Source organism: Ips typographus, linkage group LG12 (assembly GCF_016097725.1).
Source record: "Ips typographus isolate SLU linkage group LG12, UJ_Ityp_2.0, whole genome shotgun sequence".
Classification (NCBI taxonomy): domain Eukaryota; kingdom Metazoa; phylum Arthropoda; class Insecta; order Coleoptera; family Curculionidae; genus Ips; species Ips typographus.
In genome coordinates, this window is record NC_138433.1 from 2,320,860 (window position 1) to 2,342,559 (window position 21,700).

At 38.5% G+C, this 21,700-nt stretch overlaps 2 protein-coding genes and 1 long non-coding RNA gene across 6 annotated transcripts; 1 reads left to right on the forward strand and 2 right to left on the reverse strand.

Moving 5' to 3' along the window:
• Positions 1 to 586: 586 nt before the first annotated feature.
• LOC145736835 (uncharacterized) lies at positions 587 to 5,875 on the reverse strand. 3 transcript variants are annotated; one of them, XM_081991272.1, is made up of 5 exons: positions 4,864 to 5,398; positions 4,399 to 4,721; positions 3,937 to 4,342; positions 1,242 to 1,383; positions 587 to 1,192 (listed from the first exon to the last, which is right to left on the reverse strand). In XM_081991272.1, the coding sequence occupies exons 2-5, from the start codon at positions 4,623 to 4,625 to the stop codon at positions 948 to 950; spliced, it is 1,020 nt and encodes a 339-aa protein (XP_081847398.1). In that variant the 5' UTR covers positions 4,626 to 4,721; positions 4,864 to 5,398; the 3' UTR covers positions 587 to 947. The 3 variants fall into 3 exon arrangements, with proteins under 3 accessions (XP_081847398.1, XP_081847399.1, XP_081847397.1); XM_081991273.1 differs by lacking the exons at positions 4,399 to 4,721; positions 4,864 to 5,398 and adding an exon at positions 5,421 to 5,875; XM_081991271.1 differs by lacking the exon at positions 4,864 to 5,398 and having other exon boundaries at positions 4,399 to 4,857.
• LOC145736847 (uncharacterized) lies at positions 5,822 to 7,738 on the forward strand. The gene is made up of 2 exons (XR_014180130.1): positions 5,822 to 5,958; positions 6,117 to 7,738. It is a non-coding gene; the product is annotated as an uncharacterized LOC145736847 (long non-coding RNA).
• LOC145736829 (myrosinase 1-like) lies at positions 7,104 to 15,667 on the reverse strand. Of its 2 annotated transcripts, none has more exons than XM_081991257.1 (11): positions 15,516 to 15,667; positions 15,332 to 15,459; positions 15,158 to 15,265; positions 11,940 to 12,035; positions 11,705 to 11,826; positions 11,389 to 11,635; positions 8,182 to 8,276; positions 7,984 to 8,125; positions 7,781 to 7,935; positions 7,476 to 7,729; positions 7,104 to 7,417 (listed from the first exon to the last, which is right to left on the reverse strand). In XM_081991257.1, the coding sequence occupies exons 1-11, from the start codon at positions 15,557 to 15,559 to the stop codon at positions 7,270 to 7,272; spliced, it is 1,539 nt and encodes a 512-aa protein (XP_081847383.1). In that variant the 5' UTR covers positions 15,560 to 15,667; the 3' UTR covers positions 7,104 to 7,269. The 2 variants fall into 2 exon arrangements, with proteins under 2 accessions (XP_081847383.1, XP_081847384.1); XM_081991258.1 differs by having other exon boundaries at positions 15,332 to 15,447; positions 15,516 to 15,636.
• Between the last annotated feature and the right edge of the window lie 6,033 nt (positions 15,668 to 21,700).

Here is a 21,700-nt window from a genome sequence, read left to right on the forward strand (position 1 = left end):
GCATTCGCCAATTGTCAAGAAAACGCAAAATTTTATAAAAATCGGAAATCGTATTAGGAGAGCAGAAATGCGCTGGGATACATTTTTACTATCAGGCGCATTCGCCAATTGTAAAGAAAACGCAAGTTTATAAAAATCGGAAATTGTATTAGGAGAGCAGAAATGCGCTGGGGTACATTTTTACTATCAGGCACATTCGCCAATTGTCAAGAAAACGCAAAATTTTATAAAAATCGGAAATAGTATTAGGAGAGCAGAAATGCGCTGGGGTACATTTTTACTATTAAGCGCATTCGCCAATTGTCAAGAAAACGCAAAATTTTATAAAAATCGGAAATAGTATTAGGAGAGCAGAAATGCGCTGGGGTACATTTTTACTATCAGGCGCATTCGCCAATTGTCAAGAAAACGCAAAATTTTATAAAAATCGGAAATTGTATTAGGAGAGCAGAAATGCGCTGGGGTATATTTTTACTATCAGGCGCATTCGCCAATTGTCAAGAAAACTGAATTTACTGGTAGATTATTCGTGTTCAAGAAAATTTTATTTATATAATCCACTAAAAAAGAAGAACAGAAACGCAAGTCAAATGTAAAACAAGTTTAATCAAATAACAAAACAGTTTACAAACACAAATTACCAGTTAAGATCACTGAATGACGTCACCGCCAACTGTATTGGCTTGCACTGTAGCACAAGTCAATTTTCACTATATAGTGAAAATCACATGAAAAAGTCCATTTTACTCTGATTTTTACCATACACAGAGTGACGTTTCACTTAACAATTAAACTTAACCTAATAAACGTTGTAAATGACACGGTATATTAGAATTCATTTAACTACACAAAGAACATTTCAACAGATAAGTCACTTTGACAGATCAGTCACCTCGGTTTTGGTGGAAAGCTGTCAAAATGACGTCATTCCAAAATTTTGTCTTGAATTACTGTATACCTTCAACAAAAGCAGTATCGTCCAACGTGTGCAACCAATTGAAAATCATCATATTTCGCTCGTATTTGGAGAGGGGTTTCCCCCTCTCCCTCTCCACGTCCCCTATAGTTAAGGGGAGGTTTTTCCCCGCCCTGGACTTGGCCGCCCTCAGCATGGCGGCATTCGTGCTGCTCGACGTGGTGGGGCTCTTGCTGGGCGTGGGACTCGTTCCCGGAACCGTCAATCTGGTCGGACCTGTCAAAATACTTCCAGCAAAACGTAACAAGTACGTGCGGTTGCCTACCTGCGACTAATACAGGCTCGAGACTGGCCTGCGCAGTATGCGGCGCAACTTCCAATCGATCCAAGTTGAATTCGCTTTGAGAGAGACGTTCTATCGCTTTGTACGTAGTCAAAAGTCTTCGTCTGATGTAGTTTTGTCTCACCTGAATTTTATGTTAAAATCATATTCATTGATCTGAGATTACCAACAAAACTACTGGGAGAATTTGTGCGCGTCGGCGTCCAGAGCGCCATCGTGACACTTCGGCTCCGCTCGGTGTGTACGGGCTAATGGAAGCCGAACGCTGTCAACTGGTGCGGACGCGCGCAACTCGTCCAGTACTTAATTCACTGCTTTCTGTTCCACGCGGCAGGGAGGACATTAATAATTATTGTGACGTTATATTGAAATTTACTAGATTTTTTCCGGCATGAAACATTGTCATTTAAGCTTAAATGTCAAAAATAGTTTTCGAGGTATTTACAAAAATGTGCTAAAAAATTGATCAACTTTGTCGCCCTCTAGCGGCTAAACGGTGCCACTTAGAGTCGCCCTCTCAACGTCACGTGATAGCCCCACTCATTAGCTATCTTTGACCATCTGACACGTTTATACAGGATGTTTCAAATAAGCGAGTTATTTGGAATTTTTTGGTATAGTGCACTGAAATTGTGCCCAAAAGGACTGGTTTACCTGGCCTACTGGACTGAGCGCCGCCATATTGGATTTCAACCTGTCAAATTGGTAATTTTGCTTAATTTCGGTGTGGAAAACCCGAATTTTGGGTCCGTTTTGCTCTAATGGGTACCGTTACGGACATAACCTCAAAAATATGTAATTTTTTGAGAGTTTTCTGGGCGTGGCACCTTTCAAAAATACCATTTTGACAAATGACACTTGACGTCATGTTTTTACCATTTACCTAAACGTATTGGGATGGTAAAAAAAAATTAAAAAATTCAAATTTTTTTTTCAAAATTTGGTAGGGAGACCTCTTGGAAAAATGTCAAGAAAACAGTTTTTCATTTTTCCCGGGCAAACGGTACGTTTTTCAAAAAAAGTGTGTTTCAGGTAAAAGTTACGTTTTACTGTGGTACATCCACAGTAAAAATTTCAAAGCACCAACTTTTGTAGGTTTCGAGATATTTACAAAAATGTTTTAAAATTTTTTATCAACTTTGACGCCCTCTAGCGGCTATACGGTGCCACTTAGCTCAGCCCGATCAACGTCACGTGATAGCCCCATTCCTTAGCTATCTTTGATCATTTGACACGTTTATACAGGATGTTCCAAATAAGCGAGTTATTTGCAATTTTTTAAGAAAGTGCACCAAAATTTTGCCTAAAATGACAGATTGTCCTGGCTTACTTAACCAAGCGCCGCCATATTGGATTTCAACCTGTCAAGGCCAGTGGCCATTTTGACTAATTTTGGTCTGGAGAACACGAATTTTGTGTCCGTTTTGCTCTAAATGGCACCGTTTCGGAGCTAACCTAAAAAAATGACATTTTTGTTATTTTTGACAGTTTTCCGGGCGTGGCACCCTTAAAAACTGACATTTTAACAAATGACACTGTACGTCATGTTTGTACCGGTAATCCAAAGATATTTAGGCGGTCAAACTGAATTTTCAAAATTCAATGTTTTTTTCCAAAAATTGATGGGGTAGCCCCTTTGAAAACTGTCAAGAAGACAGTTTTTAATTTTTCCAGCCCACACGGTACATTTTTCAAAAAAAGTTTATATAAGATAAAAGTTGCGTTTTACTAAGGTACACCCATGGTAAAAATTTGAAAATTCTAACTCACCTAGTTTTCGAGATATTTACAAAAATGTGCTAAAAAATTTAATCAAATTTGTCGCCCTCTAGCGGCTAAACGGTGCCACTTAGAGGCGCCCGCTCAACGTCACGTGATAGCCACATTCATTATTATTATTTGTTTCAAATAAACGAGTTATTTGCATTATTCAACACGTTTACGCGCTAGAGGTCGTCAAAGTGACGTCTGTCAGACGAAAATAGTAATTTTGATACTTTTTGCTTTAACCGTTAATAACTCTGTTAATCAAAAAGTTAGGTTAGAATGTTACTGAGTGTAAAAGATAGTCCAGTTAATGGGCTTTCCAAAAATGTGACAAAACTAGGTTGTTGTCCTGACCGTTTGGCCGCTAGAGGGCGACAAAGTCACGTCTGTCAGACCAAAACAGTGGTTTTGACACTTTTCGTGACTTTTTTCTTTGACTTTTAGTAACTTTGTTATTTAAAAAGTTACGGGAAAAAGGCACTGATGGTAAAAGATAGTCTAGACTGTGGGCTATTCAAAAATATGATCACATGACCTTGTAACTTTCCCCGTTTAGGCGCTAGAGGTCGTCAAAGTAACGTCTGTCAGACGAAAATAGTAATTTTGATACTTTTTGCTTTAACCGTTAATAACTCTGTTAATCAAAAAGTTAGGTTAGAATGTTACTGAGTGTAAAAGATAGTCCAGTTAATGGGTTTTCCAAAAATGTGACAAAACTAGAATGTTGTCCTGACCGTTTGGCCGCTAGAGGGCGTCAAAGTCACGTCTGCCAGACCAAAACAGTGATTTTCACTTTGACCTTTAATAACTCGGTTATTTGACATTTTATGATAAAAAGTCACTGAAGGTAAAAGACGAACTATCACGTGACCTTGACGAGTGACGTATAATTTGACAGATCGGTACTGACCTTTTTGTTGACGGATCGGATAAAATCGGCGGCGGTAAACGCGGGCGGCGGTGGGGTGCTGACTAAAGGGGGGGCGGCCGTATGGCCGCTGGACTGCCCCCCGTGGGGGGACGGCAACTGTGACGTGGAGACGACGTCCCCCACGGCCACCCACGTGGAACACGACCTGGACGTGTGATCTAATCGGGCGTTTTCCAGCAGAAAACCGCTCCGTTGCAACGAGTTCAAAGCCAAATCGGACACGGCGTTTCGAAGAACGTTCCCACCATCGTCGGGAGATGGTAACTGGCTGATGTCGCTGGTGCTGAAGCTTTTCTGCAATCCTACCGCCGAAGACAACGCTGCACAGCTGCGAATCAGTTCGGTTTCTTCCTCGAACCACAGAATTTCCGGGATATCAGCCGGTCTGAAAATCAATCATAATTTTCCATTAAATCCTCTAAAATAACCGCACTTCCTAACCTATTTTGGTTGCGATTATCCGGATTAGGGCTGTGCCCCCTGTCGCATTTGGACAAACTCAACAACCGTCTACCACCGAAAGAATCCACGGAACTGACAGAAAACAGGGACAAATCGGTGGTGACACTTTCGTGGCTCGGGGACCGCAAAATGCGACAAGCCACGCTTAGAACAGGGGTTTGGGGGGCCAAAGTGGGAATATCACCTGGGGTGTTGTCTACCGACATTTTTTTAAGGAACTTTACACCATGTGACTCGTTCCGAGCGTGTTTATGCGTTTTAGACTGGACGCAACAGGAATTCAATGCGCTTGTGTCAACCCCCTTAAAAATCAATACAGAAAACAGTCCGCAAAGGCGGAACTGGTTATACTCGCTTTCTTAGTTACGCTCAACTGTAACTAGGTGGCGTTGTGATTAAACATGTTTCAAGGTTGGCAGTATTAAAGAAAACAATGCAAATTACCTTAATTATTGTGGTTTTGGGGGCGGTTGGGACTAAAACACCCCCATGGAAAGTCACCTACACTAGGCAATATGGTGCTTTTCGAGGGTTTGCCCCATGCCACCCTTTTCCCTTCCATTGAAAGGAATTTCCTTCCTTTTTCACCATTTTCTGTACTAAATTCATTACCGTTGATCACTGACACTTTCACACACACAAACACATTGAATTATTTGATAATTTACAGGAATTTCACAGTGTTTTCCTGCTAAAACTAGAACAAACTACATTGTAAGGTTATAAGTGTCTAAAACTGTCAAATTCTTCTTTTCCAACGTGACAGTCCTACTAATTTGACATTTGACCTTCCCAACAAAAACGTAACCCAATAATTGGAACTTATTAACTGTTTTTAGGACAATAAATCGCTGTTAGTGACTAAAACAGCCCCGTGGGAAGTTGCACTAGGCAATATGGTGCTTTTTGAGGTTAGGTTAGGTTAGACCACTATTTCCTGTCCATTGGTGCATTCAATGGAAAGGAATTTTCTTCCCCGTGATGATTCTAAGCAAACACACCTACCTTGCACTGTTAAATCGGTAAATCGGTCCAGTAGTGAGGAGTCCAAGGTTTCTGCTGTGGGATACACAAGCCCCTTTAGGGAATTCACTGGATAAATCATCTTGCGCATGATTTTTTTTAGGAAATTCATTGTCGCTAATCACTGGCACAGTTTCACTCACAAATACATTGAATTATTAGTAGGAAGTAACAGTGTTTCGCTAACTAGTAACTATAAAAACACACACACTATTAACACATAAGTAACTAACAATAACAAAAATGTCAGGTTAAGAGGAATTGTCAGTCAGAAATGTCAAGCGATAACAGGAAACTGTAGTGGGCTTCGCCCACTCGACAACAGATGGCGCCACCAGGTAATTAATAACCTTAAACTAAACATTTTTCCTACCTATACAAAACAGGCATTAATAAGCAATAGCCACTCATTAAAAAGTCTACACAAGCAAAGTAAACACTTTCGTTTCAAATATCAAATGTAACGTCATATTACATACATACACAATTAGCATATTAGGTAAACGCACGCGTTACGTAACTATGCAATATTTGTTTAAATTATTATTAGCAACAGGATGTGCCTTACTATAGAATTTAGTTTTTTTTCCTACATTTACCAGTAGTAATTACAATCGGAAATATGTTTTTCTAGTTTATTCGACTCTTTTACTAGAGTTTTGTTTGTCCTCCAGGAGATGAATGATTGCTGGAGGACACCGTTTCGAAAGTTCAAGTGTAAAAATAGAGAGTTTTATAATCAAAACAACTACGGTAAGTTGGTTTGTCCTCGGGGAGAAAAATAATTCACTTAAAATGGCTTCTGGAGGACACCTTTTGGTTGTTGGTTTTATTTATATTTGGTATTACTGTGAAAAAACGCCATTACTGACAGACAACTGTCACAATTGACAAATGACAGGAATCGGAATCAGTTTCTCGGAAATTTACAGTAAGTGTCCTTCAAGAGATTAATGACTCCAATATGACGGCTGGTGGACACCTTTTCAGTGTTGTCAAAATTGGACAGTATCCCTAATTTAGTATTCAATTTTTGCAATGTTGCCATACATGTATTTTTCCTATTTTACTACCAATGGCTTGCAGCGCTGTCAAATTGGTAATTTTTCCTAATTTATCATCCAATTTTAGCTTTGTTTTCATACTACGTCGTTCTATCGCTTTGTATGTCAAAAGTCTTCGTCTGATGTAGTTTTGTCTGACCTGAATGTTAAAATCATATTCATTATAGTCTGGATTCCCAACAAAACTACTGGGAGAATTTGTGCGCGTCCGTGTCCACAGCGCCATCGTGACACTTCGGCTCCACTCGGTGTGTACGGGCTAATGGAAGCCGAACGCTGTCAATTGGTGCGGACGCGCGCAACTCGTCCAGTACTTAATTCACTGCTTTCTGTTCAAGATGTGCAAATTTAATGGAAAATATATTGAAAACACTTTATAGGTTTATTGTTCCAGTTTTGACGTCAGTTTGACAGGTCACTTGAACTGTCCTTACCCTATACATTTTTTAAATTTCTGTGAAAATGAACATTATTTTGGAACGGTTTCTAGTACAGTCAATTACGAAATTAAGTGATTTTTTAAGCAGAATAATATGTAGAATAAAGGAAAGGTAAACAGTATTTTGCAATGGACTATTGAATATTTTGACCCTGCAATTTTTAGTACACCCTGTATATTATCAGAAAGAGAGAAGCAAATTTGACAGAAGACGGGAGAAGAGTCTTAGTGTCTCTCTCTATTTATCTATTAAATATCAATTTGACAGTTGGACAAATTAGGGTTGTGTCAAATTACGTCATCGTGACGTCAAAAAACAGCAAATTACAGTGTGATCACCTTTGAGGCAGGTTTGCAACTGTCAACCAAACAATTACTGGTCACCACTTGTTTGTAGTAACCTGCCGAAGCTTTGGCAGTTCTAGTTTTCTCGGGACTGTCAAAGTCAACGTGGTAATGGCCCAGATTGAATCTACAGAACGGACAGATGATGAAAAACCATTGAACATGTGTGATACTAGAGCGGTTACGTGGTCCATCCAGCGTAGAATTCGACGTCATTGAGCAAACTCCACGCCATGTAACCAATCAAATTGACGCCATCTTTGTAGATGGCGTCGTTCAGGTTGCTCAAGTAGAGTTTGTGGTAGCGCCCTCTCGTGTCCAGGTCGTCAAGTTCGTTACCAGAGTCGTGGTAACCGTTTTCGGTTACTATGATACCTTTGTCGTCACCGTAAGTGTCGCGGATCCACGTTACCAAGTGACGCGCACCCCAAGGAACCACCTAAGAACATTTCTATGACGTTTTAAGAAGTGGGGGGTTTCAAGGGCTTACTTTGAACCAATCAGAAACCGTCTTTTCCCAATCGTCTGGTTGGTAAGTGCGCACTGATTGGTCGCCCCCCATGCTAATGTCGCTTATTGCCGCTTCGGAGGTGGCTTCCCCCAAAACTGTCGTGTACATATTCACGGCCAAATAATCGTAAGACCCTGTAGAAATCAGTGTGTACCGGGTACCATTTAAAAGTACCAACCTACCGAGAAGTTCAACTTTTTCCTCATCAGTAAAGGCGGGTAATCTAGATTCGGTGAGGCCTTGCAGGTAACTTCTAGCGTCGATACGTTTGCGCATAACTTCCGGATAGTCCCCGTATACTATGGGATGGGCGAACCAGCCGTACTAAACAACAAGCCCCCGTAGAAAGAGAAAAAAAAAAACAAAAAAACCAACAGTACAGTAAACAAACTAGCCCGTTCAGCAGCCTCGATATCTTCCGTAGAATTCGTGGCCGGTTCAATCCAGGATTCGTCGATTACCATACCAACTCTGCCTAAAGAAGAAAAAACCGAAAATTTGGCAACGCCGCCCTTAATTTTGCATCGTACTGCTCGTCCTCAAATTAGTCGAACACGAGTACGCAGACAGAAAGAACAATCCTAGTGACATTTGAAGTAAATTTGACAGTTGCAACTGTCAAAGTGAGAAAATGACAGTTTTAAGCACATTTCTAGAATCCTCATTAAATTTCCTTTCTAATGACATAAGAATACACTACAATATGGCGTTCAGTCAAGGAGAAAAACGGTGTCAAAGTTTGACCTGCAAGAAACACAATTTGAAGGGACAGTCAAGGACAAAATCGAATGTAAAACCCACTTGGAGTGGGAAAATGACAGTTTTAAGCACATTTTTGGAATCCTCATTAAATTTCCTTTCTAATGACACAAGAAAACACTACAATGTTTGGTACAGTTAGGGAGAAAAGTGGTGTCAAAGTTTGAACTGCCAGAAACACACTTTGAAAAGACAGTCAAAGACAAAATCGTCTGTAAAACCCACTTGGAGTGGGAAAATGACAGTTTTAAGCACATTTTTGAAATCCTCATTAAATTTCCTTTCTAATGACATAAGAAAACACTGCAAAATTTGGTACAGTCAGGGAGAAAAGTGGTGTCAAAGTTTGAACTAACAGAAATACAGTTTCATGAGACAGTCAGGGACAAAATCGCCTGTAAAACCCACTTGGACTGAGAAAATGACAGTTTTAAGTACATTTTTGGGATCCTCATTAAATTTCCTTTCTAATGACATAAGAAAACACTGCAAAATTTGGTACAGTCAGGGAGAAAAGTGGTGTCAAAGTTAGAAATGTCGAAAATACAGTTTGAAGGGACAGTCAGGGACAAAATCGCCTGTAAAACCTAGTTGGAGTGAGAAAATTACATTTTTAAGAACATTTTTGGAATTCTCATTAAATTTCCTTTCTAATGACATAAGAATACACTACAATATTGCGTACAGTCAGGGAGAAAAACGGTGTCAAAGTTTGACCTGCCAGAAACACAGTTTGAAAGGACAGTCAGTGACAAAATCGCCTGTAAAACCCACTTGGAGTGAGAAAATGACAGTTTTAGGCACATTTTTGGAATCCCCATTAAATTTCCTATCCAATAACCTAAAAAAACACTGTCAAATCGGGTACAGTCAGGAAGAAAAACGGCGTCAAAGTTTAAACTGTCAGAAACACAGTTTCATGAGACAGTCAGCCTGTAAAACCCATTTGGAGTGAGAAAATGACAGTTCTAAGCATATTTTTGGAATCCTCATTAAATTTCCTATTTAAAGACACAAGAAAACAATACAATCTTCAGTACAGTCAGGGAAAAAAGCGGTGTCAAAGTTTGACCTGCCAGAAACATAGTTTGGAGGGACAGTCAGGGACAAAATCGACTGTAAAACCCACTTGGAGTGAGAAAATGACAGTTCTAAGCACATTTTTGGAATCCTCATTAAATTTCCTTTCTAATGACATAAGAAACCACTGCAAAATTTGGTACAGTCAGGGAGAAAAGTGGTGTCAAAGTTTGAACTGCCAGAAACACAGTTTGAAAGGACAGTCAGTGACAAAATCGCCTGTAAAACCCACTTGGAGTGAGAAAATGACAGTTATAAGCACATTTTTGGAATCCTCATTAAATTTCCTATCCAATAACCTAAAAAAACACTGTCAAATCGGGTACAGTCAGGGAGAAAAGTTGTGTCAAAATTTGAACTGCCAGAAACACAGTTTGAAAGGACAGTCAGTGACAAAATCGCCTATAAAACCCACTTGGAGTGGGAAAATGACAGTTATAAGCACATTTTTGGAATCCTCATTAAATTTCCTTTCTAATGACATAAGAAAACACTGCAAAATTTGGTACAGTCAGGGAGAAAAGTGGTGTCAAAGTTTGAACTGCCAGAAACACAGTTTGAAGGGACAGTCAAGGACAAAATCGAATGTAAAACCTACTTGGAATGAGAAAATGACAGTTTTAAGCACATTTTTGGAATCCTCATTAAATTTCCTTTCTAATGACATAAGAAAACACTGCAAAATTTGGTACAGTCAGGGAGAAAAACGGTGTCAAAGTTTGAACTGCCAGAAACACAGTTTGAAAGGACAGTCAAAGACAAAATTGTCTGTAAAACCTACTTGGAGTGAGAAAATGACAGTTTTAAGTACATTTTTGGAATCCTCATTAAATTTCCTTTCTAATGACATAAGAAAACACTGCAAAATTTGGTACAGTCAGGGAGAAAAGTGGTGTCAAAGTTTGAACTGCCAGAAACACAGTTTGAAAGGACAGTCAGTGACAAAATCGCCTGTAAAACCCACTTGGAGTGAGAAAATGACAGTTCTAAGCACATTTTTGGAATCCTCATTAAATTTCCTATCCAATAACCTAAAAAAACACTGTCAAATCGGGTACAGTCAGGGAGAAAAGTTGTGTCAAAATTTGAACTGCCAGAAACACAGTTTGAAAGGACAGTCAGTGACAAAATCGCCTATAAAACCCACTTGGAGTGGGAAAATGACAGTTATAAGCACATTTTTGGAATCCTCATTAAATTTCCTTTCTAATGACATAAGAAAACACTGCAAAATTTGGTACAGTCAGGGAGAAAAGTGGTGTCAAAGTTTGAACTGCCAGAAACACAGTTTGAAGGGACAGTCAAGGACAAAATCGAATGTAAAACCTACTTGGAATGAGAAAATGACAGTTTTAAGCACATTTTTGGAATCCTCATTAAATTTCCTTTCTAATGACATAAGAAAACACTGCAAAATTTGGTACAGTCAGGGAGAAAAACGGTGTCAAAGTTTGAACTGCCAGAAACACAGTTTGAAAGGACAGTCAAAGACAAAATTGTCTGTAAAACCTACTTGGAGTGAGAAAATGACGGTTTTAAGCACATTTTTGGAATCCTCATTAAATTTCCTGTCTAATGACATAAGAAAACACTGCAAAATTTGGTACAGTCAGGGAGAAAAGTGGTGTCAAAGTTTGAACTGCCAGAAACACAGTTTGAAGGGACAAAATCGCCTGTAAAACCCACTTGGAGTGAGAAAATGACAGTTGCAACTGTCAAATTTGAAGCTTGACGGGATGGACACGTACCATTTTGAGTGGCCCGGTACTTTTCGTCGTAGACGCGGTAGGCTTTGGCGTGGGCCCTGAGCAAATTGTGGGCGCACAAGTACGCCCCGGTACCGCGGTGCAGGTTCTGGGGCGAGTACCCGCCCGTATCGTAACCACCGGCGCAAATTTGTTTCGGTTCGTTGAAGGTGATCCACCATTTGACGTCATCGCCGAAGGTTTCGAACAACAGATCGGCGTACTCCACGAACGTCGGTACGATGGCGCTCTACAAAGTGACAGGAGTGACACGGGAGTGACAGAACACAAGTTGACACGTCACGTGACGTGAATTTACCTCGTTTAGGAAACCTCCTTCCTCCTCAAGAGCACGAGGAGTGTCCCAATGGTGCATGGTCACTAAAGGCTCAATATTATTGGCTCGTAGGTTGCCAATCAAATTTTTGTAGTATTCAATGCCTGTACACACACACACAAATCAGTCATAACCTTAAAAGTTCAGCCGCCATTTTGGCGTACAGGGTGTCCCACACAGTGGACGTACCATGTACAGGACACCGTGTATAACGTACCTGCTAAGTTAATGTTGTCTATACGGCCATTAGGCAGGATTCTCGGCCAGGAAATTGAGAATCTGTAAGTGTTTACGCCTTGTTCGACCAGTAGAGCTGGAAAACGCCGAGATATAGTAACGCCAATGTACAGGGTGTCCCGCGAGGTAAGGGACATAATTTCACTACGTGTTCTTTAGGTAAATTCGAGTCGAAAATGTTCTATGAACATGGGTCCGCAAATGCTTCCTTACCAAGATACGATTTTTTTAAGTTTAATGGTTTTATTGTGTTGAAAAGTACAATAACCTCACAAAAATATTTTTTTACAAAAAAAATTAATACCTCTTGGAAAATAACTGTTTATAATAATTGTTCAAAGTGTCCATTTTCCCATTGTAAGCATAGTCTAGCCCTTTTAATGATGTGGATGAGAGCCATTGTAGTTTTCGGCACAAAATCACTATTAAATTTAAAAAATCATATCTCGGTAAGGAAGCATTTGCGGACTCATGTTCATAGAACATTTTTGACTCGAATTCACCTAAAGAACACGTAGTGAAGTTTTGTCCCTTACCTCGCGGGACACCCTGTATAGTGACTAGTTCGGCCGTTGTACGTCATTTGTGACGTTTGACGTTTTCAAACAGCACTCGTCTTGCTATATAGGCGATTAATTTTGGGCTATTTCACACTCAAATTGGAGAACGCAGTTTGAAAGGACAGTCAGAGACAAAATAGCGTGTTAAACCTACTTGGAGTGAGAAAATGACAGTTTTAAGCACATTTTTGGAATCGCCATTAAATTTCCTATCCAATAACCTAAAAAAACACTACAAAATTTGGCACAGTCAAGGAAAAAAACCGTGTCAAAATTTGAACTGCCAGGAACACAGTTTGAAAGGACAGTCAAAGACAAAATTGCGTGTAAAACCCACATGGAGTACGAAAATGACAGTTTTAAGCACATTTTTGGAATCCCCATTTAATTTCCTATCCAATTACAAGAAAAAACCTTACAAAATTGAGTACAGTCAGGAAAAAAAGCGGTGTCAAAGTTTGAACTGCCACAAATACAGTTTGAAACGACAGTCAGGGATAAAATCGCCTGTAAAACCAACTTGGAGTGAGAAAATGACATTTTTAAGCACATTTTTGGAATCCTCATTAAATTTCCTTTCTCATGACATAAGAAAAGACTACAAAATTTGGTACAGTCAGGGAGAAAAACCGTGTTGAAATTTGATCTGCTAGAAATACAGTTTGAAAGGACAGTCAGGGACAAAATCGCTGGTAAAATCCTCTTGGAACAAGAAAATGGCAGTTTTAAGCACATTTTTGAAATCCTCATTAAATTTCTTATCCAGTAACCTAAAAAAATACTGCAAAATTTGGTACAGTCAGCGAGAAAAACTGTGTCAAAATTTGAACTGCCAGGAACACAGTTTGAAGGGACAGTCAGGGACAAAATCGCTGGTAAAACCCACTTGGAGTGAGAAAATGGCAGTTTTAAGCACATTTTTGGAATCCCCATTAAATTTCCTATTCAACAACCTAAAAAAATACTGCAAAATTTGGTACAGTCAGCGAGAAAAACTGTGTCAAAATTTGAACTGCCAGGAACACAGTTTGAAGGGACAGTCAGGGACAAAATCGCTGGTAAAACCCACTTGGAGTGAGAAAATGGCAGTTTTAAGCACATTTTTGGAATCCCCATTAAATTTCCTATTCAACAACCTAAAAAAACACTGCAAAATCTGGTACAGTCGGGGAGAAAAACCGTGTTGAAATTTGATCTGCTAGAAATACAGTTTGAAAGGACAGTCAGGGACAAAAATCGCTTGTCAAACCCACTTAGAATAGGAAAATAGCAGTTTTAAGCACATTTTTGAAATCCTCATTAAATTTCCTTTCTAATGACATAAGAAAACACTGCAAAATTTGGTACAGTCAGTGAAAAAACCGGGGTCAAATTTAAACTGGCAAAAACACAGTTTGAAAGGACAGTCAGCGACAAAAATGCTTGTCAAACCCACTTAGAATAGGAAAATGACAGTTTTAAGCACATTTTTGGAATCCTCATTAAATTTCCTATCCAATAACCTAAAAAAACACTGCAAAATTTGGTACAGTCAGTGAAAAAACCGGGGTCAAATTTAAACTGGCAAAAACACAGTTTGAAAGGACAGTCAGCGACAAAAATGCTTGTCAAACCCACTTAGAATAGGAAAATGACAGTTTTAAGCACATTTTTGGAATCCTCATTAAATTTTCTATCCAATAACATAAAAAAACACTACAAACTTTGGTATAGTCAGGGAGAAAAGTGGTGTCAAAGTTTGAACTAACAGAAACACAGTGTCATGAGACAGTCAGGGACAAAATCGCCTGTAAAACCCACTTGGAGGGAGAAAATGACAGTTTTAAGCACATTTTTGGAATCCTCATTAAATTTCTTATCAAGTAACATGAAAAACATTACAAAATTGAGTACAGTCAGGAAAAAAAGCGGTGTCAAAGTTAAAAATGTAGAAAACACAGTTTGAAGGGACAGTCAGTGACAAAATCGCTTGTCAAACCCACTTAGAATAGGAAAATGGCAGTTTTAAGCACATTTTTGAAATCCTCATTAAATTTCCTTTCTAATGACATAAGAAAACACTGCAAAATTTGGTACAGCCAGGGAGAAAAGTGGTGTCAAAGTTTGAACTGTCAGAAACACAGTTTGAAGGGACAGTCAGGGACAAAATCGCCTGTAAAACCCACTTGGAGTAAGAAAATGACAGTTTTAAGCACATTTTTGAAATCCTCATTAAATTTCCTATCCAGTAACCTAAAAAAACACTGCAAAATTTGGTATACTCAGAGAGAAAAGAGGTGTCAAAGCTTGAACTGCCAGAAACACAGTTTGAAGGGACAGTCAGTGACAAAACCGTCTGTAAAACCCACTTGGAGTGAGAAAATGGCAGTTTTAAGCACATTTTTGAAATCCTCATTAAATTTCCTATCCAATAACCTAAAAAAACACTACAAAATTTGGTACAGTCAGGGAGAAAAACAGTGTCAAAGTTTGAACTGCCAGAAACAGTTTGAAAGGACAGTCAGCGACAAAAACGCTTGTCAAACCCACTTAGAATAGGAAAATGACAGTTTTAAGCACATTTTTGGAATCCTCATACGTCACTGACGTACAACGGCCGTAGGAGGTAAAAAGGATGGGTGTGCGGTAAGTTGCCTACCCACGTCCGCGTCAGCTTTGTGGTAAGAATCGCACGCTTCGTCACCAGTTTGGTTCACCGGGAACCAATCGGGATGGTTATGGGCGTCGTAGTCCCAAATACTCTCACCTGAACCGAATCGAAACCGTTAACCCAAATTAACTTGGTTAACCTAAAAATTGAGGTTTGTCTTACCTTTTCCATCGGCGTCCCATCCTCCTTCCACTTGGTAAGCCGCGGAGGCGTAGCCCCACATGAAACCATCGGGGAAAGCAACGTTGCTTACCTCCTCTGATTCGGCAATAACCTCACTTTCAGCCTTACTAAAGTGTCATTTTTTAATTAATTAATACATAATTTGACAAGGAAACTGTCATACCTGGAGCTGGCCAAAGCCAGCAAACCAACCACCAGAAACCTCATAATTACAATACAAAACCATGTAAATAACTCTTAAAATCGAATTTTATATCAATCGATTTTTTGTTTGTTCAGCGTATTGAATATGTGAATGGAATGCGATTATTGATTATAATAAACAACTCACTCAACGATAATTTCTAGTGGTAAAACCTCAATTTTACGACAAGTACCCATGCAAATCAGCTTGTTTTTTTTTTTCTAAACCCATTTAGTGTGTTTTTCCAGCGTGGAGTAGCACTTATGATCTACACACTCGATAGAACTGGAAATCCAACAAAATATTGATTTAAATAAAAAAAATATGTAATTACATCAAGGTTTGTTATGAGATCATGTAGGTTTAGACGAAAAAATAACACAAAAGACACGTTTTTCAACGTTGAAAACCTTACTGGTTGCTATGTGAAAAATTATGATTATTTTGACAGTTGTCACGTGACTGTCTCAGTAAATAGTGTTCTAGAATCACGTGTCAACTGTCATTAACGTCAAAACTGTCAAAATTTGTCCAGAAACCATGAGAATTACAGTTTTGTAGAGTTTACATGCAGTACTTGAGATTTGACCGGTTTTCCAGTTTATGATGATTATTTTGACATCTGTCATGTGACTGTCTGCGTAAATAGTATTCTAGGATCACGTGCCAACTGTCATAAACGTCACAACTGTCAAAATTTGTTCAGAAACGATAAGAATCACAGTTTTGTAGAGTTTACATGCAGTACTTGAGATGTGACAGGTTTTTCAGTTTATGATGATTATTTTGACAGTTGTCAGGTGACTGTCTAAATAAATAGTGTTTTAGAATCACGTGACAACTGTCATTAACGTCAAAACTGTCACAATTTGATCAGAACCGATAAGAATCCCAATTCTGATAAGTTTTCTTGCAGTACTTGAGATTTGGCCGGTTGTTCGGTTAATGATGATTATTTTGACTGTTGTCACGTGACAATCTACGTAAATAGTATTCTAGGATCACGTGCCAACTGTCATAAACGTCATAACTGTCAAAATTTGCCCAGAAACCATAAGAATCACAGTTTTGTAGAGTTTAGATGCAGTACTTGAGATTTGACAGGTTTTTCAGTTTATGATGATTATTTTGACTGTTTTCACGTGACTGTCTAAATAAATAGTGTTTTAGAATCACGTGACAACTGTCATTAACGTCAAAACTGTCACAATTTGATCAGAAACGATAAAAATCCCAGTTTTGTTAACTTGTCTTGCAGTACTTGAGATTTGACAGATTTTTCAGTTTATGATGATTATTTTGACTGTTGTCACGTGACTGTCTAAGTAAATAGTATTCTACGATCACGTGCTAACTGTCATTAACGTCAAAACTGTCAAAATTTGTTCAAAAACGATAAGAATCACAGTTTTGTTAAGTTTTCTTGCCCTACTTGAGATTTGATAGGTTTTCCAGTTTATGACGAGTATTTTGACATTTATCACGTGACTGTCTGCGTAAATAGTATTCTAGGATCACGTGCCAACTGTCATTCACGTCAAAACTGTCAAAATTTGTTCAGAAACCATAAGAATTACAATTTTGTAGAGTATACATGCAGTACTTGAGATGTGACAGGTTTTTCAGTTTATGATGGTTATTTTGACAGTTGTCATGTGACTGTCTTCGTAAATAGTATTTTAGGATCACGTGCCAATTGTCCTCAACGTAAAAACCGTCAAAATTTGTTCAAAAACAATAAGAATCACAGTTTTGATAAGTTTTCTTGCCCTACTTGAGATTTGGTAGGTTTTCCAGTTTATGATGACTATTTTGACAGTTGTCACGTGACTGTCTAAGTAAATAGTATTCTAGGATCATGTGCCAACTGTCATCAACGTCAAAACTGTCAAGATTTTCTATTTTCTAAGAACACATGACTTTTCCACCATTGTGATTTTTTTTAAGGTTACGTGATATTTTTTTGGCTATTTTATAAATTTCTTATAAATTTATTATAGGGTTAGAAAGCCCATTTCATTAGCTATCCATCGACATATAAAAGTCTAAACCTTGTTGATCAAATAAGGTCGTTTTCCAAGTTTAAACAAAACAGTGCACGAAAATTGGACAGGAAACTTTGGTCTTGTTTGAAGCCCTCTAGCGGCCAAACTATTAAACCAATCAACTAATGTCGCGTATCAGTGGAAAGCCCATTTCATTAGCTATCCATCGACATATAAAAGTGCATACCTTGTCAGTCAAATAAGGCAGTTATTTGGGTTGAAACGTAACAGTGCATGAAAATTGATCAGAAAACTTTAACAAAGTTTGAAGCCCTCTAGCGGCCAAATTGGTTAATTAACCAATTTTTAGCGGAGAATAACCTTTTGGATTATCTAGAGGATACTTAGAGTGGTTTAGCAGAATAACCAATTAGACACAAATTGATTAATTTGTTGCTACAAGTGTCTATTTAATCTCAAAATGGAAATTCACACAACTCGACAATAAACGCGTGACCACGTGATTCGAACGTTAAATTGCGAGAAAAATACGGAAAGTCACGTGACCCTAACGAAGTTAAATTGACAGAACGTCACGTGACCGTTAAAAATTAAGAAAATCCGCGAAAATAACGGTCACTCACGTGACCTAAAATCTGACGCTCGAAATGACGCCAAGGCAATGTTGTTTGAATTTTAGTATACGCAAGGTCAAGTTTCGTGAAACCGACTATATTAGCGCTTTTTACCAGCGTTCTTTTTTTCAAAAATGGCGTAAAATTACACTTTAGTTTGTGGACGAACCGCAAGCTAAAAACGGCGCTAATTACGGTGATTTTAAGGGTTAGAATCGCCTGAAAAACGTCGGATTTTCTTAAAAAATAACGTTGTCACGACACAATAACGTGTCTCCTTTTCAACTAATTTAGCTGCATTAAGCAGCTGTTACATCAATTGTCTTAGATTGGCTTTGTCGGGGTCAAAAACGAAACCAACAGACACGCCACACACAAATTGTTTTTAATTTCCATCGAGTCAAATTTAGATACAGTCGGATTCGCGAAAGTTGACCATGACCACGTGACCGAAGCCACTTTACACCACTCAAGGTTGTTGTAACTAGCCTTTGTCACGTGACGCCCAACTTTCGCGAATCCGACTGTATATTTAGTTTCGGCTAATGCCACTTTCAGACTGAAAACACGATGACGTCACAACTGATTGTTTTCAAGTACCAAAGCCATATTATATACCGCCGCCATATTTAACCACCACTTTTGTCTTCCGTTTTTATTTCAATAGAGATTAGGTAACCCCAAGCCAGGATATACGGAAAAGTACCATCACCTTGCTTTCACTCTCATTGGAACCAGTTTTTGCTGAATAATTCGCTTTCACCTTAAAACCATATTTATGTAAGAATTTTTTTTGGTTGCGACTGTACCACTCCGTGACGTCATAATACAGGGTGGTAGTATTCTGAAGTCGTTCAAACTGTGGATCCAGTTTCTTTAGGGGTTTTCACTGATTTTTCATTCCTTGCACTGTTTTCGCATCTCTACTAGTTTAGGAGATATTTCGGAAAATCCATTCTGAGGGCCAAAAACTCCCCCTTTCCTCTGAAAGACACTCAAAACTTTAACCGGTTATATCTCAGTCAGTTTTTGAGATACAGCAACGGGAAACCACTCAAAAAATCCCTTTTTCTCTCCTCTTTCCAATGGTGTAATCCAAAACCACCTTAACAGTCTCTGTTATACAGGGTGAACCAAAAAATGAAAGTTGTTTGAGTTTGGTCACCCTGTATGCAATTCCAGTAGAAAATTGCCAGTTTAAAGTCCGGATTCAGTTTCTTTAGGGTTTTTCACTGATTTTTCATTCCTTAGACTGTTTTCGTATCTCTACTAGTTCAGGAGATATTCCGGAAAATCCATTTTGGGGATCAGAAACTCCCATTTTCCTCTAAAACACCCTCAAAACTTTGGCAGGCCATATCTCAGCCAGTTTTTGAGATACAGCAACGGTTAACCACTCAAAAAATCCCTTTTTTCGTCCTCTTTACAGTGGAGTGCTCCAAAACTACCTTGTCAATCTCTGTTAAACAGGGTGAGCCAAAAAGTGGAATGTGTTTGAGTTTGGTCACCCTGTATGCAATTCCAGTAGGAAATTGATCGTTTTAAATCCGGATTCAGTTTCTTTAACCTTTTTGACGTAATTTTCGTTTTTTGCATTTTTTCCGTATCTCTACTAGTTTAGGAGATATTCCAGAAAATTCATCTAAAAGTATCTCAAAACTTGAAACTGTCAAAAATGCCCTAATTTCAAGGTTAATGACAAAATGGTGGCAGTTATAGCAAAATGAATTTGTGTTTTACACGGTAAAATTAATTAAAATGGCCACTTTGACAGGTTGAAATCGAATATGGCGGCGGTCAGTATAGTAGGCCAAGAAAAACCCACTTTAGAACCAAAATTCAGTGCACTTTTACAAAAAAACGTTAATAACTCGCTTATTTGAAACATTCTGTATAGGCACATCAAATGATCAAAGATAGCTGATGAATGGGGCTATCACGTGACGTTGACAGGACCGACCTAAGTTGTACCGTTTGGTCGCTAGAGAGCGTCAAAGTTAATTAACTTTTTTCGGACTTTCATTTGTTTTATAGCTTCATGGGATATATTTTGACAGTTGTCACGTTCAAGCCAATGCAAATTAAGTGTAAAACACACGGCCCCAATGTCAGAACTGTCAAAATGACACTCATAAAGCTATAAAATGCAATTTAGTAAATTTTTACTCATTCACATTCTTTCAAGTGTGTTTTCTTGTTTTATAGCTTTATAGGACAAATTTTGACAGTTGTCAGATTCACGACATGTCAAATTACGTGTAAAACACACGTCCCCAATGTCAGAACTGTCAAAATAATACCCATAAAGCTATAAAGTGCAATTCAGTTAATATTTACTCATTTCCAATTTTTTTAAAAAGTTTTGTAGTTTTATAGTTTTATGAGACAGATTTTGACAGTTGTCACGTTTATGACAGTTCAAGATATGTGTAAATCAATCGAGCCAAATGTCATAACTGTCAAAATGACACACATAAACCAATAAAATGTAGTTTAGTTGAACTTTACTCATTTACATGCTGTCAAGTGTGTTTCGTACTTTTATAGCTTCACGGGGCTAGTTTTGACAGGTGTCACATTTACGACACCTGTCAAAATATTACCCATAAAGGTATAAAATTCAATTCAGTGAATTTTTACGCTCCTTCGGTAGTTTTTTTCGTCCATATTTTGACAAGTGTCATTTGTTTAGGGTGTGTCACACAAATTTAAGGTTAGTGACAAAATGGTGGCAGTTACGGCAAAACGAACACCGGATTCGTGTTCCACGCGCCAAAATTAGTTAAAATGGTCTACTTGACAGGTTGAAATCCAATATGGCCGCGGTCAGTCAAAACCATGATTTTTGAACAAAATTTCAGGGGCATTTTCCTAAAAAAATCGTGAATAACTCGCTTATTTGAAACGTTCCGTATAAACGTGTCAGATGATCGTAGATAGACAATGAATGGGGCTATCACGTGAGGTTGACAGGACCTGGTTAAGTTGGACCGTTTGGCCGGTAGAGGGCGTCAAAGTTGATCAATATTTTTCCGACCTTTTCTTAAATTATCTCTCCTGGTGGACCACCCTGTATGTACAATAATAACAATAATTAATCTTGGGCAAAGGCTCTTCCTTTATTTGTGTTGCAAATGGCTTCGTATTCAAGTCGACACAACCTGAATAATGTAGAAAAATGACGGCTTTTAAATATTAATTTTTTCTACCGAATTTGACTTTCATGAGGGAGTGTACGACAGGACAAAGGAGTGACAGAACCATTAATTTCGACTGAAAATTTGAATCGTTTTCTCATTATTTCAACGAACAACTTTTTGATTTGCTTTTCCTGTAATTTTAAAGGAATCTTCCACCATTTTGACAATTTTTCAAGTCACGTGACACTTTCCGCCAATTAGTGTCTATTAACGAAACAAGGTCACGCCGGTCAAAAATCGATAGTGACGTCCCGGCAATTTGATTTGATTTTCACTATAGTTTAGATCAACTTTCACCGACTGGCGAATTGCTAGTGACGTCACGTCAATTTGATTTGATTTTC